The sequence below is a fragment of the Nesoenas mayeri genome (genome assembly GCF_963082525.1).
Source record: "Nesoenas mayeri genome assembly, chromosome: 28".
Lineage (NCBI taxonomy): Eukaryota > Metazoa > Chordata > Aves > Columbiformes > Columbidae > Nesoenas > Nesoenas mayeri.
This window is the reverse complement of record NC_137558.1, coordinates 2,077,704-2,097,062: the sequence shown is the minus strand read 5'-3', so window position 1 is coordinate 2,097,062 and position 19,359 is coordinate 2,077,704. Positions and strand designations below refer to the sequence as shown.

The following is a 19,359-nucleotide window of genomic DNA, read 5'->3' as shown; positions in this document are numbered from 1 at the left end:
TTAGCAGGTGAAGTCCTCAAAGGTGCCCCGGGCCGGGTGGTGAGGTAGGATGTTGGCTGCGTACGTCATGCCCGCCGGGTGGCCCCGTATGCTTTCGCAGGGGTTCTGCGGGGCAGAAGGTGGACGGGGTGCTGGGGGCATCGGTTCCACCCAGACCCCCGCAGAGACCGAGTCCTGGCTCCCCACAGCATCCCTGTCCGGTGCCTCCGCTCCTGTCCCAGGCGGTCCCCAAAACGGTGACCCCCACCCCACAGCACATCTGGGCTGCGTGGGGGGACCAGCAGCTCCTGTGACGTGCCCGGCACTTACGTGGCGTTTCACGTCGTCCATGCTGAGCGCGACACCCTTGTCCGTGTTGTTCCTCTTGTGGTTCTTGTGGCACTTGCCCCGCCGGCACAGCCGGTGCTTTATCACCTGCCAGAGCCAGATTCCAGCTCCGCGGGGGCTCATGGGCTCTGCCCCATGTCCCACGCAAGCGTTTGGGTGCTCCAGGACAACCTGGGCCCTCTGAGCAGAGACACTCACCTCGTAGGCGTAGTCAAACAGCTCCAGTACTGTGAGGATACTGGCCCCGATGAACAGCCCCATCTGCCCCCCAATATCACCTGCAGAGGAGAGGGAAGTGGGGGTCAGGTCTGGCGTCTGGTGGCAGAGGGAGCAGAGAACGGGCAGAACTCGTCACCGCCGTGCCCAGCCCCTGAGATGCTCTCGGGATCAGGAACACGGTGCACGGGGACAACATGAGACCAATTTGTTGGAGATGCCAACCAGGTGCTGCCATGGGGTCCCCAGCACAGCCACCAACACTCACCCAGCAAGCCAGCCACCTCGTACGCCTTCTTCTGCTCGATCGTCTCGTAGTTCAAGGCTTCGAAGAAGATATCCAGCACCAGGATGTTCTCCCTGCGCAGGACATGAGCGGGGTCAGGCTGAGGTTTGGGAAGGAGCGACAAGATGCTGCCCCGTCCCCGCGGTCGCAACGTGTTACCCAATGTACTGCTCCGACTTGTTGTACTTCTTGGCCAGGTACTTGGCGGAGGCTTTGCTGGGGATCTTCACCATGGAGAGCTCTTTGGCGTAGCGGGTGACGTTGCAGGGCATCTCGCAGACGCAGTACTCGTTGTCCTTCTCCACCAGGAAATCTGTGCAGGGAGAGAAGGAGATGGAGAGATGGACAAACCCAACACCCACCGCTCGGTCTCCCGGGGCCGGGCAGCCTCACCTAAGGCAGGATCTGCGCACTCCTTGTACTGCTCCGGGGTGCAATAAGGGGCATCCCCTGCGGGAGAGACAAAGCGGGTGTTCCCGGTGGGCTGGCGCCGGTGGGCTGAGCGTGGGGGGAACGGGAGCCGGCGGCGCGCGGGGCTCACCGGGCATGTGCACCATGCGGCAGTTGCAGTTCTCCACCAGGTAACGCGTCTCGCAGTCGATGCGGCAGGCGGTGATGCTGTAGGTGTCGTAAAACTCCGAGTCGCCCGCCGTGGCCTTGCAGTCACCCCAGGGAGGCGGCAGGTAGATGAGCTGCGAGAAGCCAGGAGTGAGGAGAGCAGCCCCCCGACACCCTCGCTGTAACATATCCTATAGCAAAACTCTATTCTACCAAGTTGACAGTTAATATTATTTTGCATGGGAATGTGCAAAGAGGAACTGTATTGACTGGTAACAGTATTTAAACAGTAAGCTCAAGAACGCTCAGGGAATGAGTAGGTTCTTGCTTGTAGACAATATGCTAGGGGAGAATACAAGCCAAAGGGCTCCCTTCCCCTAGGCATTTTGATCTGTTATGAGCTGCTGAAGTTATAACAGTCTGTGATAGTGCTTTTTAATCCTGTTCCAATGAGCTGGGAGCCATGCCGGTGTCGATGGCACAGGGGTCAGCTGGGTGCTCATGGGGGCAGGTTCAGGTGTCCTGCCACGCTGGTGGTTTCGCACGTGTTGATCCCCAGGGCTGGGTCCCCCTCTCTGTCCCACATGGGGTGGGGAGCACGGGGAGGAGGATCTGTGTCCCACGGCAGGTCTGGCCCACAGCCTGGAGAGGGAGGGGACCCCCAGCCTCCCCTCGGCCCCTACCCGCTGCTCCTGGCAGGACACGAAGGTCTGGAAGCCGGGGGCCACCCCAAAGCCCAGCTGGTCGATGAGCGGCGGCTCGTCCTGGCTGTGGATCTGCACCTTGATCCCGGCTTCGAACGAGGTCTCGTCTGCGGCACAGGGAAGCGGGGTGAGCACGGGGCCGTACCCAGCCCTGCTGCGGGGGCACCCCAAACCTCTCCTGTCTCCCACCCTTCCCCTGGTGAATTCATTCCCGTGTTCGTCCATCCATCCATCCATCCATCCATCCATTTGCTACCTCGTGTCCTTGTCCCCTCTGATCCTCCCGCTCCAGCACCCAGGGAGAGTGGCATGGAAAGCGTTTGCCTCTATTTATAAACAAGTGGTGGCTGCCTGTCTAAACTGATGGGGAGTTGCCATGGCGAAGAGCAAAGACAAGGAGGGAAAAGGGAAGAAAAGGACCCGAAGTGATGAGAAATGGAAGGAGGGAAGAGAAGACAGCCTGAGGGACATGGACCCGTGGGGTAGGGAGGTGGGAAGGGGCTGGGGAGCACCCAGGAGCCGGTGACCAAGGGGATTGCGGGACAGCTGCTGGGGTGCTGTTTTACCTGTTTCCCCCCACACCGGCAGGTATTCATCCTGCTGAATGTCCAGCATGATCTCCAGGCCGTTACCAGTGCCCCCCTTCATGGTGATGAGCCGGGGCTTCCCGTCCTGCCCCGCGTTGAAGGTGTAGCACTTCCCGTAGCGCGTGAAGACCTGCGGAGAGGACACGGGGCTGAGGCTGGGACCCCCTGCCAGCACCAAACTGCTGCCAGGACCGTGGCACGGCGCAGGGAGGGCACCGTCACCTCCAGACACAGCCATCCCCCGCCTGGGGGATAACCCGACCCTGGCCGGTGCCCTATGCAGCGTCTCTTGCTGTTGGAACTGCCCGTCCTTGCCCCGGTACAGAAGGAGACGTCCCCCACCAAGGCGACGGGCACAGGAACGGTGCTGACTCAGAGGTACTTTGCACCTAAACCCCACAGACCCCACGGCAGCCACAACCTCCCAAAACAGCGCTCAGCCCCACACCAGCACCTGCCTCAAGCCCTTCCCAGCCCTGCAGAGGATGGGGATGGTCAGGATCCTGAACCCCCGTCCCTCCTTGTCCGTTCCAGCCAACACCTCCAGCAGCCGGCACGTCTCCAGGCCACTGAGCCGCTGCCAGACCGTCTGCCGAGCGTTTGGTGCCCCACGGGCGCTGGTGACACCGGGATGGAGGTGCTGGCCACCTCCTCAAACACAACCCTGGGGCTGCTCTCTCTCCGTGTCCTGCAGCCGGTGCCGTCCCCATCTCCAGCAAGACACCCAGGCGCTGGTGGATGAGGGTGGAATATCAGCCTGTGGCTGAGTGAACTGTCAAGGACAGCATCGCCCGCTGTGCTGGATCCAGCATGGTGCACCCGACGCTGCTCCCGCTGCCCGGCCGTCCGGGGGCTACTCACCGCCGCAAAGTCGCCGGGGCCGCAGCGCTCGCCGCGGTAGCTGCAGCTCAGCAGCATGTCCTCCAGCTGGTGGCAAGTGCGGTTAAAAAACCCATACAAATTTAGGGGCTCGTCCTCGTCCCCGGGGCTGAGCTGGGCTGGGGAAAATCCCAGCTCCATCCCGGGCTCGTAGTCGACCAGGGGAGCGAGGTAGAGCAGGTCCTCGTGGCTGAGCTGCGAGACCCGCACGCGGTTGATGTTGCAGAAGGTGACGGCGGGGAAGGTCATCTCGGGGCTCTCCTCCTCGCTGAGCAGCGTGACGTGGTGGTACTCCAGGTAGTAGACGATGCGGTCGGCCACCTGGTAGAGGAAGACGGAGAGGGAGAGGAGGAAGGCCACCGCCCAGAGCGCCTGCCGGGCGCCCAGGCTGCCCTCCACGAAGATGTGGCTCAGCCCGTGCAGCGTGCAGCTGCTGGCAAAGGCCACAAAGTCTGTGGCTGCTGCCCTTGTGTCTTCTTCCTCTTCTTCATCCTCCTCGTGCCCGTACAGGAACTCGTCCGCTCTGACCTCTCCCCTCCCGGTGGTCTCGGCGTCTCTTGGTCCTTCCTCACTGGAGAAGGAGATGGTGCAGAATATCTGGAGGGGCATTGTCCAGCGTGGGGGTCCTGGCTCTGCTGTGGGGGTCCCAGCTCTGGTATGCGGGTCCTGGCTCCAGTGTGGGGGTCCTGACCCCCTCCCTGCCACAGCCTGGGGGTCTGCGACGGTGGGTCTGTGCGTTCAGGTGTGGGGAAAAGGGGTTGAGGAAGGAGCGAGGGGCAAGTTCAGAGAGGAGAAACGGAGAAGGGAAAAGCAGCAAGAGGCAAGCGGGAGCGAGGAGCAGAGGGATGCTCAGCGGGACGGCGAGAGGAGGGTATTTCAGGAGCAGGAGGAGAGGAGGAGCGAGGGGCGTTTCTGCGGGCTCCCCGGGTCCCCAGGGACCGGCCGGCTGTGGCTGCAGGACGGAGCAGAGACACACCGGCTCCAGAGGCACCAACATTCCGGGAGCTCCCGGTGCTGCCCGAGGACCCAAGGGGCCACCAGCTCCGGCAAACACAATTTGCACAAGTGTGTGCACAAGTGTGTGCGCAGTCCCCGGCATGCTGCCCACCCGCATCCTCCATCCTCGCTGCAGGCCTGCGTGGCCCTGGCAGCCCGATCGGCTGCTCCAGCCAGGCACTCCCTGCCGGGCTCCGGGCTGTTTCCGCAGCCGCCATATGCCGGGTTTGCCAGGCTCAACACGCTCTTCATCGGGACAGCTGGAGCCAGAGGTTTACCCAAAACTCCCGTGACACCGTCCTGCTGCAGCGCCCAGCTGCGTCGTGCCAGGGGGTGGAAGGATGCTGTGGTGTTCCCAAGCTCTCGTTCTCCTCCAGCCCTGGTGGCACTTGTCCCTGCAGGCTCGTCTTCCCGCACCGCGGGGCAGCAGTGTGTGCGGGGACACCCAGTGAAGGCGATGTCCCACCCTGAGCGGTGTCATGTCCTGAGTGGTGCTGTGTCCCAAGTGGTGCTGTGTCCCGAGTGGTGCCACGTCCTGAGTGGCGCCAGGTCCATCCTCCTCCAAGCCAGAGCTGTTTTCGGCAGGATTTGGGCGCTGCCATGGTTCATGCGATGACTCCTCAGGGTGTGCCATCTCACGCTCTGGATTCCCAAGGGAGCTGGGCAGCTGTGACTTCCCCGGGAACGGTGTCCAGGACTCATGCTGAGCGGCTGGAGGTCCTGGGGAGGTGGCGCTGGTGCTGGGCGGTGGGACAGAGCTGGTGGCCGGGCTGGCTGCTGGAGCAAAGGCTTCTCCTCCTGCAGCCCTGCAGCCCTGCAGCAGCACGGCCCCTGCTGCGGTTTGCTGTTTTCCTGCGCTCAGCACTTTGTAAAAGCATCCGATGCGACCACAGAACAATCTCCAGCCCCATCCTGGCACCGCAGCCGCCACCGGCGGCCCAAGGGGAAGGGGAGCATCTAAATACGGCAGCGCCTCGGTGCGCAGGAGCTGGGTGGGGGGTTTTGCTGGTGCCCGGGTGTGATGATGCCCGGGTGCCTCCTTCCCCAGTCCCCAGGCACATCCTGACTCATGGATACGGGCACCACCAAACCAGGCAGACAAATGCAACCCAGAAACCTGCACAGATCTCATCTGATACTGGTGCAAAATTATGTGATCTACCCAAGCAAGTGATGTCAGTGTAACGGGCAGGATGTGTGCTGGGGATCCCTGCCAGCGCAGGCTCAGCCAGGACAGTGAGAGGTTACGACCAATGATGTGACAGCCGGCTGTCCCTTGGGGTTCCCTTCTGGGGCTCCTAAAGCTCAATATTCCCAATGTGGCCCTTGTGTAAGAGGGACAGTGGCATTTGCCACAAGGCTGCGAACACAGTCAGCACCGGGGAGAAAAGGCGGGTGACCTTGGGGACGAGCGCCGGAGACATGGGATGAAATTTCATAAAGTCGAGAGCAAGGTCGTGCCAGAGAGTCTGAGCTGGAAACTCATCCTGGAAAATGGGGCCAGGAAGGAGGGTTGGGGAGCTGGGAACCCCCATGTCATGAAGGAGATGGTGTCATGGAGGGAGGGGATTGTCCCTTCTGCTCCGCTCTGTGAGACCCCCCGGGCACCGCGTCCAGCTCTGGGGTCCTGAGCACAGGACAGACCTGGACCTGCTGGAGAGGGGCCAGAGGAGCCGCAGAAATGATGCGAGGCTGGAGCAGCTCTGCTGGGAGGAACGGCTGAGAGAGTTGGGGTGTTCAGCTGGGGAACAGAAGCTCCGGGGAGACCTTAGTGCGGCCTTTCAGTGCTTAAAAGGGGCCTGAAGAAAGATGGGGACAGATTTTGAGCAGGGCCTGTTGAGATAGGACAAGGGGTGATGGTTTTAAACTAAAAGAGGGAAATTCAGGCTGGATAAAAGGCAATTGTTGACCCTGAGGGTGGTGAGAGCCTGGCCCAGGTTGGCCAGAGAGGTGGTGGATGAAGCATCCCTGGAGACATCCCAGGCCAGGCTGGACGGGGCTCTGAGCACCCTGAGCTGGTGCAGATGTCCCTGCTCATGGCATAAGGTGACATTTGAAGGTCCCTTCAACCCAAACCCTTCTGTAACTCTACGATCCTATGACCAGGTCACATCCCAGCCCTTTGCCTTTGATAGAAATGAGCTGCAGCTGCACTGTGGGCAGTGCTGGGCTGTAAAGGCATCAGGGCTCCACCTGGGAGGGGGTTTTGGGATATCATGCTGGCTTTGTGCTGGGGGAGCAAGCTTGGACCAAACTGGGATGATCACACACAGGCTGGTGCTGGAGGTCGCTGCTTTGGGCAGGGGTGAGCAGGTTGGTGCTGGCTGGGGTCGGGTGGGATTCCTGGCATTCCCCAGCTCTGGAGCTGGGAGTTTCTGTGCAACGTCTGTAGGAGGGAGAGGAGAAGGAAAATGGAAGAGAAGCCTGAAGGGGTTTGTTTAGCTGCCCAGGGAGTCCCTGATGGTGTGAGCGAGGGGCTGAGCTGCTCCCACAGCGGGGGGAGGTTTAATGTGTCTTCTCGGGAGCGATTGCAGCAGGGAGAGGGAGATGCTGTAATGAAAACACTCCATCATCAGCTGGGGCCATTAACCTGCCTCGTTCAGCTTAAGCAGTTTATGGAGAGTGTTGGAGCCGGTTCCCAGCAGCGGGAGGACCAATGCAGCCCCGGCTCCGGTTACCACCACCTGTCCCCGAGCTGACACCCGAGCCGGGGTGAAGGTGGCTGGGGACAGGCACAGCCAGGAGCGCGGTGGCACCGGCGCTTGGGAGCACATCCTGACTCCAAAGCTTGGGGACAAGCCGTGGCCGTGTCCCCACGTTGCGGGCAGGGGGGTGCTGTCCTGGTTTGTGCAAGTTTTGGAGATGCTGGAGGAGTCCCTGGGCTTGTTCCAGCTCCTCCCTCACCAGGAGTTATTTTTACCCTCTCTCAGGTAAAGCTTTGGCGGGGGAGAGGGACGGGGGATGCTATAATTAGCCGTGACATCAGCCCCCGTGGCGGCGCGTGTTGGGATGATGCCGCTGCACCCCGACCCGCCGCTTAGGACCAGGGATGCTCGATGACCCCCAGTGCTGCAGCCAGGGATGCAGGATGGTGGAAGGAGCCTGTGTTTTCCTGGCTCCGGAATAGCGTTTGGCCGCTGTCCCGGGGCGGTTCGGCCCCGCTCGCTGCTCTGCAGCTCATCACCGGCCTGGGAAAGGAGGTTCCCCGGAGCGGGGGAGTGCGGAGGGGGGGAAGCGGGAGGGGGATTTGACGGCAGCAACAGCACATTTCACAGCCTGTCACGCTTTAATGGCAGAGGAGATCAAAGCCGGGATGGAGTTATTCATAGAGATAAACCAATCCCCGAGGAGGCGAGGAGAAAACAACATTGCAAGCTCTGTTATCCCAGCCCAGCTCCGGGGAGGCTGTCACAGAAAGAGCCCCGGGAGCTGGACCCGCTTGGTTTTGTCACTGGGCGCTGCCGAGCCACCTCTATCACCCCTGGGGTGCCTGAGCAACTGGTGGGGAGGGATGAGATGGGTGCGACTGGGAGCAGAATTTGGGAGATGGATGTTTAGGTACCACGCAGCGGGTGCGTTGCATCAAAGGGGAGAAAAATGAGGTTTGTGATGTGCTGTGCATCTCCTGGAGCTGCGCTGGGCAGGATGAGCCACTCTGGGGCAGCTCTGCAGTGCAAGTCGCTCCCCACCCTGGTGAGGGGCAGAGCCGGGGCAGCCGAGCGAGGTGGGATTGCCCCGGTGCCGGCATGGCAGCTGGGACTAATCCTGCTGCCCCTTATCAGATGCTGCCACCTTGCCTCCGCTCGCTCCACCGGCCAAGCCAGCCACAGCTTGTGTTATCCGGCCCTTTATCCCCCAGATTAGACGCTTCACAGTGGATTAGCATGTCACATTCTAATGCAGAAAAATTGATGATTAAAAAGGAGTTTTTTGCTCTGTATTATTCCCCACCTCCGCCTCCTCTCCACCCCGGCCCCGCGGGCCTGGGTAGCTCAGCCCCAGCCATGGGGACCAGCGATGCTGCGGTGCTGGGTGATGCGGGAGCCCCATCCCGGTTCACATGGGAAGCCGAATGACTCTTTTTGGGGCCGTGCAGGGCTGGTGTGCTCTGTCCCACCTGCTTTTGGCATCAGGGTTCAGGATAGAGGGGTCCCTGGGGCATCCCGTCCCCCTTATCGGCTGCAGCCCCAGCATTTGCAGCGCAGGACTTTAATAAAAAGCACATTATGGTGAGTAATGCGCTAAGTGGACTTCATTACGGGCCTGGGGCCTCCCTGGCTCCCCTTGTTCCATATGATTTCATATCAGCCGAGCCTTATCTCCTCTCCAAACGCTTCCATTTAAACTCCATTAATCTTTCAAAGCTTCCCTGGGCCGGCGCTGCCCAGCCGGGTGCTGCGGTTGCTGCTCCGAGTGCAGGGGCCACCTGCAGCCCCACTGGTTTGGGGTCTCTGGGGGGCTCAGCTGGGACCCCCTGCACCCCCCGGCTGTTGAGCGTGTACCTGCAGCCGAGCCTGTTTGTGCATCCGCTTCCATGGCTCCCACAGCCGCCTTCTCCTTCTTGCTAGGGATCTATTAAGGCTCTTATAGTTGGAACAGTTTGTAATGCATCGAGCTTTCTGGGTGATTTACCTGTCGCCGTGTCCCCTCGTGCCATGGAGGGGTCACTGGGACCACCGGGGGACGCTGCCGAGGGGCAGCCGGGATTATCCTGTGCCAACACTTGTCCCGATGCCTTTCCGTGTTTCCTGCCGATCACAAATTACACATAAGCAGGTTGCAATTTTTTCCGACATCCTTCACAATTGCTTAGATGGTTTGTGCAAGCGGATTCAAGCTGACGGTTTTATTGGTGGTGGAGGGGGGGGAAGAAAATGGTATTCCTATCTGGTTTTCTTGCTGCCTTCGCTCGCTCCGGCTCTGCACGCATCACGGTTTTCAAATCTAATCTAATCCAAGCAGGGTGGTTACGCGGCCCCAGCGTGTTGCTGCTCTGGATGGGTCTCCCCGTCACTCTATGAGGTTTTGGTGCTGCTGGAGAGGAAGGAGAAGCGGCTTAAAACCCCCAGTAAACTGGAGGGTGAGAGGGAAGCCCCTGTCCCATCCCGTGCTCTGTCTCTGTCCTTGTGGTAAAAGCCTGGATGTAAATGCACCAAATGCTTCATGCAGCCAAAAAAAGGCCTCAAAAACATAAAGAAAAGGTTATAATATCCAAGTGTCGGGGCCTGTATAAATAAATAAGATGGTGAGAAGCTTGGTGAGTCACGGTTGTTTCGGGAATCGCGGTGATGCTGCGCGGAGAGCCCCAGCTCCAGCCTCTGCGGGCCATAAAACAAAGGTGTCCATAAAACGCCAGATAAATTAAAACTGAGGCAAAAGGCCTCGAGACAGTTAATTTCCCGGATCTCCCTGTGGCCATCTCTGCCTCCTGTGCAGCTCCGCAATCTCGGGGGCCCGGCCCCTCCGCTCTGGCTGTTCCCTGTTTAACACGGGGGCAGAGACGCAAAATGGCACCAGGAGGTTTCCTGGGTGGATTCTTCCCAATACCTGTGGTTGGAGAAGGTGCCGTGTGCCTTGCTGGCGCTGTGATAAATGCTACAAGGACATTAAAGAAGATGGATTTGGAAAATTCCCATATGCTGGTGGTGGTTGGGGGCTGGTGTTGGCAGAGCATGTGCCCAGGTACCCAGCTGGGACATCCTTCCCTCCATCGCAGCCGGAGAGCGCTCAAAAGCCTCCTCGTCTCTTCCAGCAGCCACAGATGCCATTAAACCATATTAATGATAATTAATAATTCATTTGTTAATGATTCTTTATGTGCAAAGGCATCGCAAGAGGAGCAGGAATGGCCTGAGGTGCATCTGAGCTGCTGTGAGTTCTTGGCATGACACCTCTGGGTGTGCGTGACACCTCCAGGTGTGCAAATGTTCCACGTGTGCAAAGTGCTCCGGGTATGCACGGTGCATCTGTGTGTGCAAAGTGCTCTGGGTGTGCACGACACCTCCAGGTGTGCAAATGCTCTAGGTGTGCAAAGCGCTCCGGGTATGCACGGTGCATCTGCGTGTGCAAAGTGCTCTGGGTGTGCGTGACACCTCCGGGTGTGCAAATGCTCCAGGTGTGCAAAGTGCTCCAGGTATGAACAGTGCATCTGCGTGTGCAAAGTGCTCTGGGTGTGCATGACACCTCCGGGTGTGCAAAGTGCTCCGGGTATGCACGGTGCATCTGTGTGTGCAAAGTGCTCTGGGTGTGCACGACACCTCCGGGTGTGCAAATACTCCAGGTGTGCAAAGCGCTCCGGGTATGCATGGTGCATCTGTGTGTGCAAAGTGCTCTGGGTGTGCACGACACCTCCGGGTGTGCAAATACTCCAGGTGTGCAAAGCGCTCCGGGTATGCACAGTGCATCTGCGTGTGCAAAGTGCTCTGGGTGTGTGTGACACCTCCGGGTGTGCAAAGTGCTCTGAGTGTACATGACACCTCCAGGTGTGCAAATGCTCCACGTGTGCAAAGCACTCCGGGTATGCACGGTGCATCTGTGTGCAAAGTGCTCTGGGTGTGCGTGACACCTCTGTGTGTGCAAAGTGCTCCGGGTATGCATGGTGCATATGTCTGTGCAAAGTGCTCTGAGTGTGCAGGACACTTCTGGGTGTGCGAAGTGCTCCAGGTGTGCACGCTGTGTCCAGGTGTGCACAGCTGGGCATGCTCTGCCGTGCACCGTGGCTCTGCGCACGCTGCTGGGGTTGGACATCCCCCCTGGGCCAGGCCAAGGACTAAGTGACCCCTGGGGGGACCTGGTGTCGCTCCTGCGTGTCCTTCTCTCTCCTTTCCTAATCGCCTGCTCGGGCAGGAGCGATGTTGCTCAGAGCTTCGAGGTTCCAGGCGCTAAACGATTTACCTGCTCTGTCGCAGAGCTGCTAATGAAGCGGCTGCGAGGCAGAGGCACGCATTGGCCTCCTGCTGTGCCCGGCGCTGATGTCCTCAGCCCACTTGTTCCTGACCCGTTTCTGCTCCAGCCTGGCCGAGGTGGTGGTGGGTCTGGTGGTGTTGCTGCCGTGCAGGAACGGCGCCAGGGCCGCGCCACAGCGTCGCTGTCCCGCTGCAAAGTGAGCGTGAAATGCGTCCGCCTTCACATGAGAGTTGGTGTCGCTGTGTTGGTGTCAGCGGAGCCACAAGCAGCTGAGGGATCCCCAATGCTCCTGCCCGCGCCCCGCGGGCGGCCGCGGCTGGAAAAGCTGGATGAGGCTGCGGAAAGGACGCAGCTGCGGAGCAACGCTCGCCGGCGTCTCTGCTCCGCACCTGAGGGCTAAACGCCTCCCGGCTGCTTTCTGCATCATTTGCTTTGAGCAAAACACCGTGATACTTGACAGGCTCTGAGCTGCCGATGGAGTCAGGGTGATCCCAGCCCGCCGTGTTTCCCAGGAGAGCCAAGTCCCCACCAGCAAACGGCTGCGGTCCCATCAGCGACTGCTCCTCTGCTCCATCACCTCCAATTATTTTGCAGCAGGCAGCCCACGTCCCACTGAGTTTGCTTCATTTGTCTGGAAAATGATGCAGCCTTTGGGGTCAAACGATGCTGCTGTTTGACAGCAGAAAGAGGCCGATATGGAGGGTGAGCCCGGCCAGGAGTTTGCGCATGATACAGGTGGCGATGGGCCCTGGGGAGAAGGGCTGGGATGCTGGAGGTGGATCGCTGCTCAGAAATAACGGATACACGCGAGCAGTTTCAAACACTTATAAGTTATTTAGGAACCCGTGTGCCACTTTAAAAAGTGATTTACATAAATCACTTGAATGTCTTACAGAATTTGTAAATGCGCCGGCTCTGCCAGGCACTGCGGTGGGAGCTGCCACGGCTCCGTGTGCCATGCGGACCGGCCCCAGACCAGAAGGACAACACTTTTTGGGGCCAGCAGCCGGCCCTGCTGCCCACACCTGGTCCCCAAGTTGTTTTTCCAGAGCCAGCTGGGCCCATGCGGTTTGTTTATTAAGTGCCTAAAGCTCCAGGAAATATCTGGGTATCAGTAATTCCCGCGCCCGGTCTCTCCAGCTGTGTTGGAGATGCTTTTCACTCCGGCTCTATGATTATCCACTAACGCTGCGCGGCGGGGGAGCTCTGCTCGCCGCGGGGCTGCCGGGCTTGCGACGGCCATGGGGGGGACGCCTGGGGCCCCCCACGGGTGCTGGGGTCCCTGGGGGCTGGGGGTTGCGATAGAGCAGGGAGACCAGGAGCATCCCATGGTTGAGAACCCTGAGAGCAGCAGTATGAGGGTGTCCCATCGCACCCTCCTTCTGAGCTCCCGTGGGTGCTGGAGGACACCCCGGTACCCACCAACGGGGCAGGTGTGAATGGCACAAGGGTTGTTTTTCAGGGGGGAATCTGGTGGGGCAGGAGTTGAGCCCAAATGCAACCAGCTGGAGTGAGGTGGGCTGGGGGCTGAGCAGGGAGCTCGGGGTGCAGAGAGGATTTGGGGGTACAGGGAGGTTCACATTGGGGTTTAGCGGAGTACAGGGAGCACAGTGGGGTGCAAAGAGGCACAGTAGGACCTAGGGGGATTCAGTGGGGTTCCCCAAGGTGCAATGGTGTTCAGGGAGCAGTGGAGAGGCTCAGTGGGGTGCAATGGGGTGATGTGGGGCACAGCGAGATGCTGCTGGATCCATCCATCCATGATGATGCGAGGCTGGAGCAGCTCTGCTGGGAAGAACGGCTGAGAGAGTTGGGGTGTTCAGCTGGGGAAGAGAAGCTCCGGGGAGACCTTAGTGCGGCCTTTCCGTGCTTAAAAGGGGCCTGAAGAAAGATGGGGACAGACTTTTGAGCAGGACCTGTTGAGATAGGACAAGGGGTGATGGTTTTAAACTAAAGGAGGGAGATTCAGCTGGATAAAAGGCAATTGTTGTCCTTGAGGGTGGTGAGAGCCTGGCCCAGGTTGGCCAGAGAGGTGGTGGATGAAGCATCCCTGGAGACATCCCAGGCCAGGCTGGACGGGGCTCTGAGCACCCTGAGCTGCTGAAGATGTCCCTGTCATGGCAGGGGTGGGTAAGATGACATTTGAAGGCCCCTTCAACCCAAACTATTCTGTGATTCTACAGTTCTATGACCTCCATCCCAGCAGCTCCTGCATTGCTCCAGGGGTGAGGAGGACTGTGGTCATGGTTTGCTGGGGTGACTCCAGACCATTCCCGTTCCCTCCCTTGCTCTTTCTCTGCATACTCGGTATTTCCAGGGCAGAGGCTGCAGAATCCAATGCAAAAGTCAGCAGCATGATCTCCATGTCAAACTCAATTCTCCCCAGTGCCAGCTCAGCCCCGGAGCCTCATGGAAATGGTCCAGAGGTCTTAATCCTCTGTGGTTTATGGAGAATGTCCCGTGCGCGCTGCCCCAGGGCTCCCAGCTCAGTGACGAGAGCTGGGGACGTGACCCTCCCCGGGGACAGGCTGGCGGGTGTGTGAATGAAATACTGCACAGGGACGTTGTACACAGCTTCTCGCATCACCCCCGGCTGCACCGACCCCCAAAAAGCGCTGCCGCAAGCACAGGGCACCATCCCAAGGTTTAGTGCTGGTTTTACATGGTGCAGCCGCAGTTTCTGCCCCATGGGCCATACTGGGGTGTGGAGGGGAAGCTTCTCCTCTGGTTTCTCCTTTTTTCCCTGGGATGGAAAGAAAATTAATGGGGTGTAGAGGCCAGAGGCAAGATTCCTGGGCTGGATGAGGAGCGGATGCATGGGGAGTGAGCGGGGCTGCGGGGGGAGAGGAGACGCAAGCTGGGAGCTGGCGGGGCCGTGTGTTCCCGCAGAGAAGCGAGGGCTCGAACTTATAAATAATGAAGTAGCAAAGCGTGAAACATCGATCTCCGCTGCTAATAAGCACATCGAGGAGCACGGTCCCGAAACGGAGGTGACAGGGAGGGTGATTCCCCATCATGCAAAGGGGAGCTGGGCGGCTGCCCCCTGCCCATCCCATGCATGTTGCTGTGGGGATGAGGCTCTGGGGACAGCCCTGGTGACAGGGACATCCTCATCTGTGCTGCTCAGGGCTGGAAAGGCCGTGCCTTGATGGGGCTCAGGATTTGCCCCTCAGTCTGGTGTTATTTCCTCTAGGATTTAAGGCTGTGCCAGGATTTTAGGAGCTGGGGTGAGGACACGGCTGCATGTCCCCAGCATCCTTGTCCTCCACCCCACGCTGTGCATCCTCCCTGCCCTGTGCATCCTCCCTGCCCTGTGCATCCTCCCTGCCCTGTGCATCCTCCTCCTTGTGCATCCTCCTCCTTGTGCATCCTCCCTGCCCTGTGCATCCTCATCCCCTTTGCATCCTCCCCCTTTGCATCCTCCCCCTTTGCATCCTCCTCCCTGTCCTGTACAGGTGCAGACGGGGATTTGGTGGCTGCCAGACACCCCCTGGTGCAGGACGGGCTGTGAGGAGCCAGGGCAGAGCAGGGCTGGGCCAGCGGCTTCCCCCTGGCTCTTCTGAGAGGGTTCAGTCCCCCATACAGGACGAGTCCAAGCCCGCTCAGCTCCACCTCTGCCCTTAGAACATCCCTGTGTGTTTAACAGACGTGGAGATGAGGTTCTTAGGGACATGGTTTAGAGGTTGACTGGGCAGTGTCGGGTTAATGGTTGGACTCGATGATCTTAAAGGTCTTTTCTAAGCAAAATGACTCTGTGATTCTCTGATCCTGCACACGGCTGCTGCTGGGAGCACCCAGGTGGGGTGGAGATGGAGGGGAACGAACAACACCAGGGACCCCCCGGCATGGCCTGGTGATGATGCAGGATGAAAGAGGAGGTGGGATGCGAGCAGGAGGCAGCTCCTGCTACCTCATTGTCACCCTGGCTATTCACATTTCGGTTATGGCAGCCCCTCATTTGCATTTGCCGCGTCTCCCCCCGAGCCCTCATTTCTGCTGGGGACCAATAACGCGGCAGCCGCGGAGCCACGGTCCTTCCCGTCGCCTCCTGCGCCGGGCGGCATCAGCATGCAGCCAGCATCGCCCGGGCGGCCGCTTGGCCCCCGCTGTCCCCATCGGCCCCCGCTGTCCCCATCGGCCCCCGCTGTCCCCACAGGCCCCTGCTGCCCCCGTCAGCCCCCGCTGTCCCCACCGGCCACCGCACTGAAGTTAAACGGCTGCAAAGGGGACAGGCGCAGGGAGAGGACCAACACGCATCCCTGCATGCAGGCAGCTCCCCCCAGCCTGGGGGGTCTGGGCAGCCCAAACCCCGTCCCCAGCGAGGCCTCTCTCCACACACAACATCTCTGAATCAGCAGGAAGAGAGGGGCAGCGCCGGCTGCAAAACCACCCGCTCGAGGCTGGACGATGCTTCCCGAAATGCAGAGGTGAACGTGGCCCCTGCTCCCTGGCACGCGATTGTGGGACCCCCGTGGGGGCGGCGTGCTGGGGGACAAGGGGTCATCACTGGGTGACGGTCCCCAGCACCCACCGGGCGCAGAGCAGCACCGAGCCCAGCACGGGCTGGTCTGAGCTGGGAGGAGGGAGCAGCAAGGCGGTGGGAATTAACCTGTCAAACAACCCCCCAAAAAGCTTCTGTGAACCCCGAGACCCCCGCAGGGCCACGGCAAAGGGTTCCTAAACTACTCCGTGGATCCCCCGTGTCGGCGGCACCGTCCCAGCCCCATGCGCAGACCTGCCCGCACAAGGCTGTAAGGGGAACCCAAAGAGTAACAGAAATACAGCACAGAGCCAGCTTTTCCTAATCAAATCCATTAAATCACCCCAACCTGCTCGCAAGGAATAATCCAGGCAGGAATAACAAACCAGCTGCGAGGTTATTTTGCCTTTGCTGGTTGTGGAAAGCAGGGTGTTTGCACCCTGATGGATGGAGGGATGAGGATGAAGGGATTTGGAGCTGGGATGAAGGTCCCTGAGGATGTTTCGGCGCAGAAGACACAACGTGCACTGGGAAGAGCTCAGTATCGAATCCCCAACAGAGAAGGTCCAGCTTCCCCTGGCTGCAACTTGCCTCCATTTAACAAATAAAACGCCTGACGGTTGACAACACAGAGCTGCTCTATGTAAACAGCCCATCAAGAGAACTTAATGCAGACGATTAAAACCACCCGAATTGTGCTGGGACCTGGGCAGCAGCTCCACGGACACCCAGCTGATTCCTTGGCTTTGTCCTCGCTTGACGGGGGACGCCAGCGCGATGTCCCCAGGACAGGGACCCCGAACACCACGGAGCCGCGCGCTTCACACCGGAGCCACCTTGCAAACAGCCACCCCGGCTGCCGAATTTATTAGGCAGCACCCGAATAGCTGGCACTGTGTAATTCCCAGCTGGACGGGGGAGCGGCAGCCGCGGGGGGATAAAGGCTTTATTGTGCACTGGGTCCCTGCACCAGCGCAAGACACAACCTCCGTGGCGGGGCCCGATGCTGCGCTGTGCCACCGGGACCTGCTGTCCCCAGGGGTCCCTCGGGACCCAGCGGCCGCCGCCGTGGCTCTCCCTGCTTTTCCACTGGTGCCTCCTCACCACGCAGCGGTTTCCAGCGTGAGGTTTCCAGCTCGGCATGCATGACCGTGCTCTGCAGAGCCCAAGTGATCCCAGGGAGCTTCACCCATGCGGGAGCACCCCGGGCAGCTGCACCAACCAGCACCCACTCCTGGGGAGCACCCGGACCTCTAAAACCAGCAGCATCACCTGGCAACCCCTTAACAAAGCTGACACCAGTCCCTTCCGAGCTGAAAGGAGGCAGGAGCAGCTACAGACAGACAAACGCCCTCCTCGCAGGGGGTTTTGGGCTGGGGCTGCAGGGGCACTCACCACTTTGAAGTCTTCAGGGGCGCATTGCTCCCCGCGGAAGAAGCAGGACAGCAGCATCTCCCGGATGTCGTGACCAGCCCGGTCGTAAAACTCCAGCATGTTAAAAGGTTTAGGCTTGAAGTTTCGGAAGTTCGCCTTGTCCTGCAGGATTTCCAGCTGCTTCTCATCGGCGGTCTGCGTGTCCGGGATCTCGTATCTTAGGGGAAAGGGCAAGGAGAGGATCAGGCCTGACCATAGTGGTTGCTCCCGCTGCTGAAGGTCGCTTGAGCTTCACATAAGCTACTTCTGCCCTGACCCTGGTGTGGGCTCAGCAAAGTCCCAGGCACTGTGCACGTGGCATTTTCAGAGCTTGTCACAGCACAAAGTGGCCCAGAGGCACGTGAGAGGTGGCAGGAGGATGGGTGACGAGGAGAAGCTGGGCAGTGGCCACATACCAAACCCATCCCAGCAGGGAGCTGCTACAACCAGGATGGGATGGGGACGGATGATGGGATGGGATGGAATGGGATGGGATGGGATGGGATGGGATGGGATAGGATGGGCAGACAAGGAGCTTCCCCATGAACCCTGTGACTGCAGGGTCCCATGGCTTGTGGGATGGCACTGATCTCTTGTCCTGGTGTGGGTGACACTCAGTGGCCTCACCTGCTGGCACCCCGGGCCTCGCTGCGTGTATCAGGCACCCAGGATGCGGTGCTGGAGCTGTGCATGCTGGATCTGCCCCACAAGCACCCCAGGGTCACCCTGGCCTTGCTGCATGTGCCATGCACCCAGGGCAGGAGCCACACGTGCCAGAGCGGTCCAGCACAGCTCCAGCATGGAAGCCACATGCCCAGGAGCTAGCAGGACCTGCTGGTTCCTTGCTCTCGGCTGCCAGCGGTGCTGCACAGCGGCCGCATCCAGCTGCGGAGCTGAACTAACTCAGGACCTGCTTCCTCGCGGAGAATAAGGAGATGCCGCCCACGCAGCCATGGAGTGCACGTCTCTGCTGCTCGCTGCCCTGCGTGGCGTGGGGCTGGCGGGGTGACTGGGACCACACGTGGTGACCTGCACACGGAGATGTCACCTAGGGCCACCTCAGAGCGCCGGCACCCACCTGTTATTGAGCAGGGCGAGGAGCTCTCCGGCGTGATACAGGTCGTTCTTGGTGACCCGGCTGAAGCGGAACTCGTTGAGGTTGCAGAAGGTGACGGCGGGGAAGGTGAGCCTGGTGGCCGCCACCTCGTCCAGCTTGGTGACGTGGGGGTAGAGGAAGTAGTACTGGATGCGGTTGGTGCAGACGAGGGCGAGCAGCGCCAGCGAGCCCAGGAAACACAGCGCCCAGACCACGCGCTTCAGCGACAGCCGCTCGTACGAGAAGATGTGCGAGAGCCCGTGCAGGGTGGAGCTGCTGGCGAAGGCCTGGATGCTCACCGGGTGCCCGCTGTCCACCTCCTCCTCGTCCACCTTCAGGTCCATCATGTTCGGCGCCGGCACCCCGGGGTGGCCACTCTGCCGAGGAAAGAGCCCATGGGTGCCTGGTGCCGGGGCAGTTTTGGGGGTGCTGCTACTGCCTGGCCCGTGACACCCCTGCACGGGGCGCTGGGGACATGCCCGGCTGCCCTTGTGTGGGGCAGATGCTTTGCCATGCCCTGCTCTTTGCCTCAAACCTACATATATGTATATATACACACATAGATGTATATCTATATCTATATCTATATCTATATCTATATCTATATCTATATCTATATCTATATCTATATCTATATCTATCTATATCTATATAATCTATTTATTTGGATGCAGCCTTTTGCATTTCCTCCCCTCCCACCTCATCTCTGCCCTCCCCATCCCACGGCAGGGCCGGCGTGCCGTGTCCCCCCCCAGCACCCCACCATCTCCACCCCTCCCATTGTCCCCCCTCCCCGGTCCCCCCTCCGCCTCCCCCGAATGGCACCGGCGCATCCACAAATAGCTGAAGGAATCGAAGATGCAAACCTGGGCTCAGGGCCGGAGCTCCGCGTCTTCTGCTCCGCGTTACCGCTG

General features: G+C 60.0%; 1 protein-coding gene across 2 annotated transcripts; it reads right to left on the bottom strand.

The window, feature by feature from the left end:
* On the bottom strand, positions 1-18,792 carry ASIC1 (acid sensing ion channel subunit 1; the record flags this gene model as incomplete). Of its 2 annotated transcripts, XM_080360608.1 has the most annotated exons (11): positions 1-105; positions 310-414; positions 526-605; positions 812-903; positions 989-1,142; positions 1,223-1,279; positions 1,371-1,521; positions 2,071-2,198; positions 2,658-2,808; positions 17,332-17,527; positions 18,428-18,792. In XM_080360608.1, 11 exons carry the CDS (start codon positions 18,790-18,792, stop codon positions 1-3), a joined length of 1,584 nt encoding a protein of 527 aa, XP_080216734.1. The 2 variants fall into 2 exon arrangements, with proteins under 2 accessions (XP_080216734.1, XP_080216733.1); XM_080360607.1 differs by lacking the exons at positions 17,332-17,527; positions 18,428-18,792 and adding an exon at positions 3,540-4,166.
* Positions 18,793-19,359: the final 567 nt, after the last annotated feature.